Source organism: Haplochromis burtoni, unplaced genomic scaffold (genome assembly GCF_018398535.1).
Source record: "Haplochromis burtoni strain Fernald_Lab_line unplaced genomic scaffold, NCSU_Asbu1 Contig_2074, whole genome shotgun sequence".
Taxonomy (NCBI): Eukaryota; Metazoa; Chordata; class Actinopteri; order Cichliformes; family Cichlidae; genus Haplochromis; species Haplochromis burtoni.
Genome location: NW_024584435.1, coordinates 2,271 through 15,634, shown reverse-complemented (window position 1 = coordinate 15,634; position 13,364 = coordinate 2,271). Strand labels below are relative to the sequence as shown.

Genomic DNA, 13,364 nt, shown 5'->3' with positions numbered 1-13,364 from the left:
ATGACGAATCTGAGTTTGAAGAGAAAAATCACAGTGAAGCAAAGGTTGAGCTTGTATATTTCCGCATGGTAACGTGCTGCTGGCGGGGAAGAAGGGGGCGCAGAATGGCGCATGGGAGGGAAGTGGGGAGGGGTGAGGTGGGGCATTCATAAGTGCGCCTGCTGTCTAACTTTGCCCTGTGCAGGCTTCAACAGCTTCATTTGTGCACAGGTCACAGTGACTAATGGTGAATCTGATCTCACCGGGTAGTGTAGTGGAGCGACCTTTGGATCGGGTGTCACAAGTTCGATTCTCATCATCCGGTATCCAGTAAGGGTCCTGGCTAGACCCCCCCGCATGCTAAAAAAAAAAAACAAGCTCTTACGTGGCGCAGCTACGTCCGCAGCCTGTCCAAGCATTTCGTTACATCCGGTACTGTGTATGTGACAAATAACACTTGTATTGTATTACACACAGTCCTCCACAATTAGTGTGTTTGTGGTGAAAATGCCTCAGCCGGTCACGGTTTGATCTCTCATGAAGAATTTTGCAGAAGTAAAAGATTGTTCATTTTCTCCGGTCTCGTGATGTGGACACAAACTCTTTTCGTTTAGATTCCGGTCTCCGACGCCGGGGCATTCTCCATCTCTTTCCCTTCTCACTCTCACGGGGTTCTTTGATCTATCATCTCGCACCACGCAATTTTCTGCAGAGTAATAATGACATACTTGATGTGCTCATTTTCCACCTTACGTGACACAGACATGATGATCGCATCAAGGGCTCTCTAATATTCCTATGCAAAATTATACGACGCGAGAACATTAATAGGTGTTGGTACACACTACGCCTGCACGCGTGTATTGAATGTCAGGCTGACCTATAGTTCTACCAGTACAGTAAATAGGTTGGATCAGCAAGGCCCTATTGTGGGAGCAGGCAGTTTTTAATACGGCTTGAGTGGTGGTCATATTTAGTTTCTTGTCATTGTCTACTGCTGAGGCACTTTGTTTAAAATAGTTTTTAAATCAATGATGGACTGATTGTGGTTGTTAGAGCTTGTAATTTCCCACACACTGGGCTGTGTGCGTCCAGTAGTTACAGTAGAGATATCAGCTAGCGCTGTCATGGGACATAAATTGCGTTGCATATGCTGTCATGTTCTTCACGACGGTGGCTTTGCCTTGTCTTAGATTCTTTGCCTTTAGCGTGTTTTGCTGTCTAAGTTTGCATAGTGGACCTACACTTAATATGCCACAATAACAAGGATAAAACTGAACTTATACAAATGTTTGTAGTGTCATCATCTTTATCTGGGAGCAGCTGCAGTGGCACAGCTAACAGACATGCTTTCCAGCTGTTAGGTTCTCTCGGTTCTCCCCAGATAGCAAAGTGACTCTGGACCAGATTTACCCGAGTGTGCACCACAGGCTCTATAACAGATCTGTTTACAGAGCCTGTGGTGCATCCACGAGTCTGTCCTGTTCCAAATTTTCAGAAGGAATTCAGGAGAAATATCTGTCATTTAAAAAGATTCAATTTGCTTCAGCAGTTGAAATGACAAGTTTACAGCGCCCAGTGTGACACAACAGCCTACAACAGTTTATATAATGTTACAGTAACATGAGATTATTATGGCGATCTTCTCCCAGAGCCAAACGTGGCAGTCTGCTGCAAATCCTCCCATCTGTTCACGTCCGATCTCTTATCTGCTCTCATTCCTGAAAACAAACAAACAAAGAGCACACCCTGCATAGTCTTTATTATCTAACATCATCCTACTGCTGATTGTAAGGTCTAGTTCAGGACGCTGTTCAGACTCCCTGACCCAGAGACCATTATCAGACCATGTGTAAGCCTCTGCAAAACCCTCTGCACTCTGCGTCAGCTTCAATATTTCAAATCCAGACAGTAGCACTGGACGAAGCTTTTAACCCTCAAACACGGAGCGCCAGCACATTTATCAGCACATTTGCATTGTGCATGAATAAAATAATAAAACAGCTTATTTAATAATTTTATAAACAATGTAATAATTTTCAGCCCTAACAAGTTCACTTGCATGGTTGAGTCCATTTGCATGACAGAAAGATGGGTCGGTGTAGCCTTCATGGATAATATCCCAGACTTCATAGCGCGGTGGGTGTGGATAATTTTGCCGAAAAAAACGGTGGAAGCGGGGCGGCCAAAGAGTAAACTTTCAAAAGTAAGTACTGAATATGATGTCACTTATTTATGTGCAAATGTTTAATAATGAAGAACATTAAAACATTACTGTTGGCCACACGTGGGAAAAGTTATGTGACATTAGCCATGTTTGTACTTTCAGCGTTTACTTTGTTTTAAAGCCTTTACTTTATACGCCGTTAGATAGTCGACCTTAATCTTACAGAGATGATTTTGTGGATAATTAAAGTCAGTCATATATCCACAAACACAACAAGCTGAAAGTCAGTGATGCTGCTCAGTTTGCAGTCCTGAATATCACGGCACAAGCAGGATTCACTGCACTGTTAATGTTAGCTATGTTATATTGCTGCCTCTGTTCGGTGGTGTCGAGCCAAACGGACTTTAACGTGTGTTTGAACGAGCTGACGGTTCACTCGTTAAGCTGAAAGAAAGATGCTTTAATCACAGCAGTCACACATGTGTCCACTGCACCATCTGGGAACTCTTCTTGTTTAGCACTCGTAATAACACAAACACTAAATCCTCCTGTTTGTAGCAGTGTATACAGCTGAGACTGTCACCTGTCTGTCTGTCCTGCACTCTCTCTCTGTTTCTTTCTCTCTGATTGTGGAATAAAAGTATGAACATGTGTTTATAAGTTACACTTGTGTTTGAATCCTGCAGCTTATCACACATTTGATTTCCATGTGTGACAACTGCAAGTGTCCAGAGTGAGGACAGACTGAGGGACCCACTGCTGCACATCATCTGTGAGGCTTTGCACCCCTGATGATCCACCAAACTCAACAGTGTGTGAGGAAGAGGAGGAGGAAGAGCCAGCAGCAGCTGACAGATGGAGAGAATAGACAGACTGTTCCCTGTTTGTGAAGGACTGCTAGGAAAGTTTAACATAACTGTCTGTGCTGAATCAGTCTTATTAGGTAATGTTCAAATAATGTGATCATCCCAGTGTTTCCAGTGTGGGAGAAAGTACTCAGAGTACTCAGGGCCTTCAAGTTACACACTATGAAAGGCAGCAACAAGTTTAATGTTCAGAAACCTAAAGTATGTAAAAATAAATGTTGGTTTCAGTTCTATGAAGCTTTGAGTATTTTGGATCAGTAGCTGCTGTGTTTGTTGCATCATATTGCTGTAATTGTTTATATGCTTTATATATTCTGAGCTAAGTTGATCTATAGTGTTACATCATATTCTATAAGGATGTTATGTGTTTGTCTTTCTGCCCAGTTTGACCCATTTAGCAGAAGTCAGCCTGTTTAAGGCTCTGATATCTATTCTGTATGACTTAAAGCAGTTATGACATGGTCTGATTTTCTCACCCAATAAAGGAATATTTCATATATCAGTCTACTCTTCATTCTATCAGACACAGTTATCACAGCTCGTACATTTGCTTTTTACACATATATGTAAGCATTGAGCCAAATTTAGTAATGCCAACATATTAAAAGAACAATATTTGTCTCTTATATATAATACATCTATATATACACTGTCACAGATACTTGTCTTTGAGTGAAGATTTAAGGTGATAGGAAATATAAATAAATGCAACTTGAATCTTTACTGAAGCTCAGTATTTGACACGGAGTTCAAACTCACTGCTGTAATAACTAATAATGATTAATATAATAACTATAATATTGGCCATATTATATTTACATTACCAAAGTGAGATGACTTTAGTCTCATGAACAACATGAGTTAATTGTTATTTACTAGCTAATCTTAAATGACTGTTCAGCACAGAAATGAAGCCCAACAATCATGTTTACAGTCCTGTGGTCTCAGCCTCAGATACTCAACTAATCACACAAAGCTCATGTAGAAACAAATGTACAAAATATGTTCTCCTTCATTTCTGTCAAACAAAGCTGTATGAAATGTTTCCAGCTGTTAGTATCATGGTTGCTAGGCAACCTGGGCAGCGCGACGGAGGCTAGACCGTCCCATTTCACAAGCCTACAAGCCTCGCACTTCCGGCCTCAGCGGTCTTTGAGTACGCGGCCCTTGAGGACCGTTAAGGCTGCAGTCAATACACCTCTCTGCAGACCCTGTGCACGAGAAAATGCTAACTTCCTGTAGGGTTGTACATTTCCGGTAGCTTTATTTTGCAGTCAATTGCTACTGCGAAGGTGGACTCCAAAATCATGTCCAAAACAGAAAACGGAAAGATTACGTTAAGTTACAAAGAGCAAGGGTGGGAACACTCACCACTGCTGTGTCATAAAAAAATCAATGATCAATTTTGACGTTTGAAGAGCGTAGATCGATTGTTTGTTTACATCACTCAACACAAGCAGAACTGCATTACTGCAGCAGAAGACACATCGTCCACATTCAGAAGCACATCTCTGTATAGTGACAGTTCTTATGATTTAAACAGGCAAATGTTCAGCATTCAAACTACAGGTGAACAATAGTCAAAGCCAGATGTTTCCCCGTTATGTCGATATCAGTACACACCTACACAGCATGTCAACAAACCGTGAAAAAAAGCCAGGATATAAAAAAACATGAATGATTGCAGGTCAGGGTCTCTATATGTTAGTATTTACGAAGGGTATGTTGTGACTTATCTTCACAATTACAGTGGTCCCTCGCTATAACGTGGTCATGCTGTGCTCTCCTGGACAGTACAGAATCGCTACATCGATCACCAGCAGACTCTGAAGTGCTGCACTGTGTGTTTGTTGCATTTGTTGGGGAGAAAACTTACAATGTTGACGAAACGTTTTGCACCTGTGCAGCTGCTGCTGGCTCTTCCTCCTCCTCTTCCTCACACACTGTTGAGTTCGGTGGATCATCAGGGGTGCAAAGCCTCACAGATGATGTGCAGCAGTGGGTCCCTCAGTCTGTCCTCACTCTGGACACTTGCAGTCGTCACACATGGAAATCAAATGTGTGATAAGCTGCAGGATTCAAACACAAGTGTAACTTATAAACACATGTTCATACTTTTATTCCACAATCAGAGAGAAAGAAACAGAGAGAGAGTGCAGGACAGACAGACAGGTGACAGTCTCAGCTGTATACACTGCTACAAACAGGAGGATTTAGTGTTTGTGTTATTACGAGTGCTAAACAAGAAGAGTTCCCAGATGGTGCAGTGGACACATGTGTGACTGCTGTGATTAAAGCATCTTTCTTTCAGCTTAACGAGTGAACCGTCAGCTCGTTCAAACACACGTTAAAGTCCGTTTGGCTCGACACCACCGAGCAGAGGCAGCAATATAACATAGCTAACATTAACAGTGCAGTGAATCCTGCTTGTGCCGTGATATTGTGCACATGGATTAACGGATTAACACACGGACACAACATGAGGATAGAAGCTCCTCTTGAGCCTCTCTGTTCTTGCCCGGATGGTTCGGAACCTTCTGATTGCAGAAGTTGGAGCAGTTTTTTGCTGGGGTGGAACAGGTAATTTGAGAACGGAGTGATATCTTTCTGGTGTATAAGACAAAACTAGCGATGTACAGTTAATGTGTGGGTGTGGTTGGTTTCTTCGTGCTTGTCTGTGCAGTCGTCTGTGAGATTTTATATGGACTGCAATATTGGTTTTTAAATCAAAAACACATTTTGGAGAAATTTCTTTAAGTTCAGAGAAACTTTATTAGAAACTTTAGGTAAATTTTAATTGTCTTGTCAAAGGGTACAAACACTTGAGCTTGTGGTCATTTTTATGCATTAATAATAATTTAAATTATGTCTGAAAGTGTGAAGTGTTGAATGTGGATGTAAAAAAATGGAAAATCAATTTAAACAAAAATATTTAAAAAAGCAAACCCTTCTGAATATCACTACATTATAGACTTTTTTTACACCAAGATTGAGAATCTTCATCAACAATTGCCCTCGTCCTGTGAAATGGTCAATTGTTCTATCTGCATTTTTTGTCCTTCTCAGCTGTCATCCTCTCTATCCAATTTTGAACTTCCCACAATAACTCAGCTATCTTCCATAATTACTAACTTAAAGTCATCATCATGTAAACTTGATCCACTGCCGACAAATCTTGTTAAACTCTCATTCCCGTCTCTTGCCCCACTGATTGCTAATATCGTACACTCCTCTCTTATATCTGGTTCTGTTCCTTCTTCTCTTAAAACTGCAATAATAACTCCAATACTGAAAAAGAATGGTTCAGATCCCTCCAATCTAAATAATTTCAGGCCAATTTCAAATCTCCCTTTCCTAGCAAAAATTCTTGAAAAGATAGTGGCTGCACAGGTTCATCATCATCTCATTGGAAATAACTTGTACGAACAGTTTCAGTCCGGCTTCCGTTCATGTCACAGTACAGAAACAGCCCTAGTAAAAATCACCAATGATCTTTTGCTTGCAGCTGATTCTGGACTTATATCCATCCTCATTCTCCTTGACCTTACAGCAGCTTTCGATACTATCTCCCACTGCATCCTCCTTCACAGATTAGCATCTATTGGCATCAATGGTACAGTACTCGCCTGGTTTACTTCTTATCTCTCTGGCCGCTCACAGTTTGTTCAATTACTCCCTCACAGATCAGTATCTACTCCAGTTAATTCCGGTGTACCCCAAGGCTCTGTCCTGGGTCCTTTACTTTTTATCATCTATCTCCTACCCCTAGGTAATATTTTTAGGAAGCATAACATCCAGTTTCACTGCTACGCAGATGACACCCAGCTCTACCTATCCTCCAAACCCACAGCTACTCTCCCACCCACATCCATTTCTGACTGTTTAAGTGAAATCAAGGTCTGGTTTACTCACAACTTTCTTAAACTTAATGGCAATAAAACAGAATTTTAATAGGCACCAGATCAAAACTGACTACAGTTCCAACCAGTCTTTCGTTATCCATTGATAACTCTGATGTCACACCCTCCCCTCAGGTTAAGAGTCTTGGTGTCATCCTCGATAGCACTCTGTCCTTCACAGCACATATAAATAATATCACTCGGTCTTCCTACTTTCATCTCCGTAATATTAACCGTTAGGGATGGGTATCGTTTAGGTTTTATCCGATACCGGTGCCAAACCGGTACTTTTGAAACGGTGCCGGTGCTCAAACGGTGCTCAAACCGGTGCTTAAAGAATGGAGAACACAAAATTGGTCCAAAAACCTCTCATGTTCAGCTGTTTTTTTTTTTTTTTTTTGACACTGTAATTTTTATTGATAGTTTTGTCACAGTTTAAACATAGACATGTATTGCATTACAGGAGAAATAACCATGCAAGCACACAGTCAAAACAAACAGAACTAAAGCGAACAAAAGGTGTGGGTGCCAATTCTAATCAACTACCGTATGCATGCCTGCCTTTACTCCGCAGCATACATACTCCAGCTTATATACGTACTTTTATACGGGCATGCATCAATAGATATACAGAGTTATAGACCTTAAATGTTTTGTTCGTTCATTAATTTTCCTTGGTGCCATATAATGTCCACTTCTCCCACTTAGCAACGAAAATATCTTCCTTTAATCTGAAAAAGATAACAATGTTAGCCTTTTCTGCAGCTATGGGGCATATATGGTATCACTCTTGGCTGGAAGCAGTGCTTAAACAATGGAAAAAACACAGACTTTGTCCAAAAACCTCTCATGTTTAACTGTTTTCCACTTTTTCTTTGGTCATTTTAGCCTTTTTGGCCAGGGTGAAGGGAGTATCTGCCATCAAACAAGAAGACAGCCGCATGTAACTACGACGGTGTTTGCTAGTTCACCTTACATGCATTAATGTAATAACGTGGTTAGCCTACTCAACGTAAATTACACACGAACAACATTAAGCTACTCACGCAGAGAAGAACGGCTGCTGCTGCCATCATCATCCGTCATCATTTCTGCTACACTGGCAGGGCTAGGGGCCAGGACTCTCCTCTTCGGGTTTTTGGGGGATGTTGCTAACTCCGGGTCCGATAACAGGCACCACACCCGCAGTAGATGTGCTCGGTGTGAGGTCTCGCAGCAAGCTATCAAATACGGCGCATTTCTCGGCTTTAAAAAAAACGCTATGCGTCGCCAGGTGTTTCATCAGATTCGAGGTGTTACCTCCTTTGACAGTATCACAGTATCAGCTTAAAGCACTTGTTGCTGCTGAGTTTGCATCTTTTGCTGTGAAGTACAGCCAGACTTTTGACCGCTTTGCCTTGGGCATTTTTAATCTGTAGCTCTGCTCTAAAAGAACGTACGTACCTGGCCCCGCCTACTATCCTCGGAAACGTAAAATGATTGGCTAGAATCTAAAGTGTATCACAGCTCAGGAAAAAAAAGCACCGAAATAAAGCACCGAAATGTGCGCTGCTTTTCGGTCTGGTTACTACCGTTTATGTCAGAACCGGTGCCATCATGGCACCGGACACCGGTACCCATCCCTACTACTCCTTACCCCTCACTCACACCACACAGTACCGCCATACTTGTCAATGCTCTTGTCACATCTCGTCTGGATTACTGTAATTCTCTTCTCTATGGTTTACCTCATAAATCCCTCCATAAACTGCAGTTGGTTCAAAATACAGCTGCTCGTATTATTTCCAGAACTAGATCCACTGAACATATAACACCTGTTCTTAAACAGCTCCAGGCTCAGACTTTGGAATGCACTTCCACTTGCTCTACGGACCACACACTGTCTCACCACTTTTAAATCACTACTCAAAACTCATCTATTTAGAATTGCATACACCTGATCTGTCTTAGGCCATTTTTACCTTGCTCAGTTTTTATATTTGCTTTTATACTTTTATGACTGTTTATGTCTAAATTGTTATCTACCATGTTTGCTATATATACATTTTTCTTATGTTTTTTTATGGTATTGTTTACGTGTTACTGTAAGGTGACCTTGAGGGTCTGAAAGGCGCCTATAAATAAAATGTATTATTATTATTATTACTTATTATTAATACTACAGGAAAAAGGACTTTTTTTTTTCTTGCTTTCAGGTTTTATATTCCCTTCAGGAGGATCGACAAGAGGAGGCAGGAGCAGAAAGAAGTGTGGAGGAGACAGAGCTGCAAACATGGAGCAGGATGAAGTCGTGGAGAGTGTTAAACAAAAGCTTAAAGAGCATCTCCAGGAAAAGTTTACCTGGATAAATGAGGGCACATCGGATAGTCGGTCTCGACTTGACAGCGTCTACACAAAACTCTACGTCACTCAGCAGGTTCAGGATTCTGGTTCCAGACCACATGAGATTCTTGATCACTTTAATGTCCCACATCTGCAGTCATCGTTTTCACAGGTGAACAATAAACAGATCGATTTCTTAAATATCTTTAAACCAGGAAGAATTCAACAACAACCAACAAGAGACAAGACAATCCAAAGAGTGATGACGAAAGGCATCGCTGGCATTGGAAAGACATTTGCTGTCCAAAACTTTGCTCTAAGCTGGGCAGAAGGAAAATCTAACCAGCACATTGATTTCATCTTTGTGCTCCCCTTTAGAGAGCTGAACATGCTCAGAGATGCCGACTACAGTCTGCAGCAGCTTCTCCTTCACTTCTACCCTGAAATAAAACCCCTAGAAGCTACACAGCAGCTTGTTCACAAGCAAGTGCTGTTCATCTTTGATGGTTTGGATGAAAGCAGATTTCCACTGGACTTTGATGGAGCTGTGAGAATAAGTGAAATAGATCGAAGATCAACAGTCGATGTGCTGCTGACCAACCTCATCCAAGGCAACCTGCTGCCTCGCGCTCTGCTCTGGGTAACATCCAGACCTGCAGCTGCCAGTCAGATACCTTCTAAATACATTGACCAGATGACAGAAGTCCAAGGTTTCACTGAGCAACAAAAAGAGTCATACTTCAGGAAGAGATTCAGCACTGCTAATCAGGCAGAAGAAATCCTGTCTCGTCTTAGAGGAATGATCAGCTTCTATTTCATGGGCCATATCCCAGTGTTTTGCTGGATCATCGCTGAGGTGTTTAGGAAAGGATGGAGTGATGAGAGGAGCCGCGGCATCACAACGATGACAGAGCTGTACATTTATTACTTACTAATTCAAACACAAAGAACGAGACAGAAATATGCAGGGAAAAGCTCCAAGAAGAGGTCCAAACAGAAGAAGTCTCAAGCCCAGAACTCTGCCATGCTTTTAAACTTGTCCAAGTTGGCATTTGAACAGCTGCAGAAAGGAAACATCATATTCTATGAAGAGGACCTCACAGAAAGTAGCATCGATGTTGATGAAGCATCAGTGCTTTGTGGATTTTGCTCAGAGATTCTTAAGGAAGAACGAGGCCTGTACAAGAAGAAGATGTTCAGCTTTGTGCATTTAAGCTTTCAGGAGTTTCTTGCAGCTCTCTACATGCACCACTGCATCCTGACGGACAACTTCAGTACTTTGAAGTCTTTCCTGGGTGTCGACCCGACAGATCTGAGCTTTCTGGATTTGCAGAAAAAGGTTGTGGATAAAGCCTTGCAAAGTGAGAAAGGTCAGTTAGATCTGTTTCTGTGTTTCTTCCTTGGATTTTCTCTGGAGTCCAATCAAACAGTGCTGCAGGGTTTACTGCCACAGGTAAAGAGCAGCTCGGACACCACCGAAGAGATGAAGGGATACCTGAAGAATTTCCATGTCAAAGACATCCCACGAGAGAGGTACATGAACCTTTTCCTCTGCAAGTTTGAGCTGAAGGAAGAGAGATTTCAGGATGACATCAGAATGTATCTGGATTCAGGAGCGAGACTCTCGACCATCGACTGTGCAGTGCTGTCGACCATGATGCAGATATCAGGGGAAGTGCTCGAGGAACTTGATCTGACAAATTCTGTCACACCGTTTAATGGGACTGAGAAACTTGTCCAGCAAATGAAGAACTGCAAGAAGGCTGTGTAAGTAGTTCACATGATATTTAAAATAAAATATTCAATGTGTTTAAACTGTCCTGAGTTCAGTTCCACCATCAGGGGTCTTTCTGTGTGGAGTTTGCATGTTCTCCGCGTCTTTGCGTGGGTTCTCTGTGGGTACCCCGGCTTCCTCCCACAGTCTGAAGACATGCAGTTAGTGGGACTAATGGGAAAAATCTAAATTGGTGTGAATGGTTGTCTGTCTCTGTGTGGTAGCCCTGTGGCAGACTGGCGACCTGTCCAGGGTCCACCCCGCCTCTCGCCCTAAGACAGCTGGGATAGGCTCCAGCGCCCAGCGACCCTGGAAGAGAGACGATGGATGTTTGAATTTATTTCCATCAAACAGCCAAAACTAAGAGATCACATTAGCTTTGTGTCAAATGCAATCTCGCTGGTTTTGCAACAACTCTCTCTGACAAATTTCCAAACTTCCAGAAACACATTGTTGCTCAGTGTTGCTTCTACTGTTTGGCTCAACGTTTTATTGATTAAATCTCACAGTTAATGTCATGTACAAAGATTTGAACCATCCAACTCGGTTTGATTTGTAGTCCATCAACATTTTATGTAAATATTAAACAGTCAAGGACTGTGTCAAAAAAAAAAAGGAAACAAAAACATCGGAAAAATTATTTCAAATATTTGTGGAATTTTCAAGCAAACTTGTGACACCACAAAGAGTGAAACATAAATGATCCTGATGGAAGCTCTGTTAGATTTAAAGTAGAAATACATCAGGTGTGAAACACATAAACCACATTGTAGTACTTTCTATGATTATCTGGGATTTTTATATTTATTTATTTATTTGCAAATAAACCAATAACTGTAGGTGAATAAATATTTGTGCTTTTCTTCTGATTCTGCAGACTCATGAACGATCAGTTAAGCAAAGGCTGCTTCGACGTGCTCCTGTCCGTTCTTCAGTCAGCGGACTCTTGTTTAACAGAGCTCAGCCTGGTGTATTTTTCTAACGTCAGTGATGGTTTTCCTTCTGATCTCTTTGCTGGACTGGAAGGTCCTGACTGTAAACTGGAGACACTGAGGTCAGTTTAAACTGTTTCTTCAGGTTAAAATTCTTTCAAAATCTGAAATCTTTATGTAACTACAGTCATGTATCATACGAGGACTAAACTACGGTAAATGACCTCAGTACATCTAAACAGTCGTCTCTACATTATTTCTAACTGGTGTGTGTTTCGCACAGGTTATCTGGGTTTTCTCTAGACTTTAGGAATTGTCACATTCTGACCTCAATCCTTCAATCAAAACAATCACCTCTGAAGGTCCTGAGCTTCACTAACTGCATGTACAGTTATCCAAAGGATTACAGTGGATATTATACAAGAGAGTTGAAAAGAAATGAAAACTATGAAGATTTCATTGATGAATTAACTCCGTTGACTATGATTCCTTCTGCTTTGATCGGTCCAGTCTGCAGACTGGAGCAGTTCAGGTAAATGCAATTAGTGATGGGACCATCTGCACATTTTACTCTCTTGCATATATGATGTTCAGATGATTTTGTTCTCTCTGCAGCATGCCTGGCTGTTACCTGAAAAATAAGTGCTGTCAGGTGTTTGCTTCAGTTCTCAGCTCCAACTCCCAGTTGAGGCAGCTTGACCTCAGTTGCAATGACTTACAGGATTCAGGTGTGCAACTGCTCTCTGCTGGACTTGGGAGTTCAAAATGTAGGCTGGAAACACTGAGGTACTGATACACCCTCTGGTCTCATAATGTAGTTCAGATATAGTCATGGTAAAAAAGAAAATGCACACTCAATTCTTTGTACAGAGATATCCACAGGCAGGAATTATCGTTCAGTAGTGCATTTGGGTAATCTTAGACTCTCCCTAAATGTGCTCCTGTTACTGGCCAGCACGTCAGGGTGGCAGGTATTGTTGCATTATTAATAATAAAAAAAAAACAACCTGGATGAATAACACATGGCATATTACACTGTCCCATTTTTTAATTGAACCAAAGTGCAGATGCAGTGTGTCAAAACTAAATGGGGCTTCATTCATTAGCTTGGAGAGCCACTTTCAGCAGCAATAACGTTAGGTAACTATTTTCTGTATTAATTTATCATCTCTCACATCATTCTGAAGGAATTTTGGTACACCCTACTTTACACCAATGCTTCAGTTCATGGAGGTTGGCAGGAATTTTTGTATGCACAGTTCTCTTAAGGACACGATACAGTATTTCAGTCTGACCATTGTAGCATCTTGATTATTTTCTTTTCAGTCATTCTGTTGTAGAATTTCTGGGGTGCAAAAGTTACAGAAAGCTGGCGTAAGCAGCAGTACCAGCAACCAGAGATTGATTTGGCTTGGGGTGTGGTTT

The 13,364-nt window shown here is 41.5% G+C and overlaps 1 protein-coding gene across 1 annotated transcript in view; it reads left to right on the top strand.

Annotated features, from left to right (window-relative positions):
• The first annotated feature begins 9,143 nt into the window (after positions 1-9,143).
• LOC102312006 (NACHT, LRR and PYD domains-containing protein 12) overlaps positions 9,144-13,364 on the top strand; it is a 6,485-nt gene continuing 2,264 nt past the window's right edge. The window contains exons 1-4 of the mRNA XM_042217493.1: positions 9,144-11,000; positions 11,885-12,061; positions 12,223-12,471; positions 12,555-12,725. Coding sequence (XP_042073427.1) covers positions 9,184-11,000; positions 11,885-12,061; positions 12,223-12,471; positions 12,555-12,725 — 2,414 coding nt within the window. The 5' untranslated portion in view covers positions 9,144-9,183. The remainder of the gene's footprint in view (positions 11,001-11,884; positions 12,062-12,222; positions 12,472-12,554; positions 12,726-13,364) is intronic.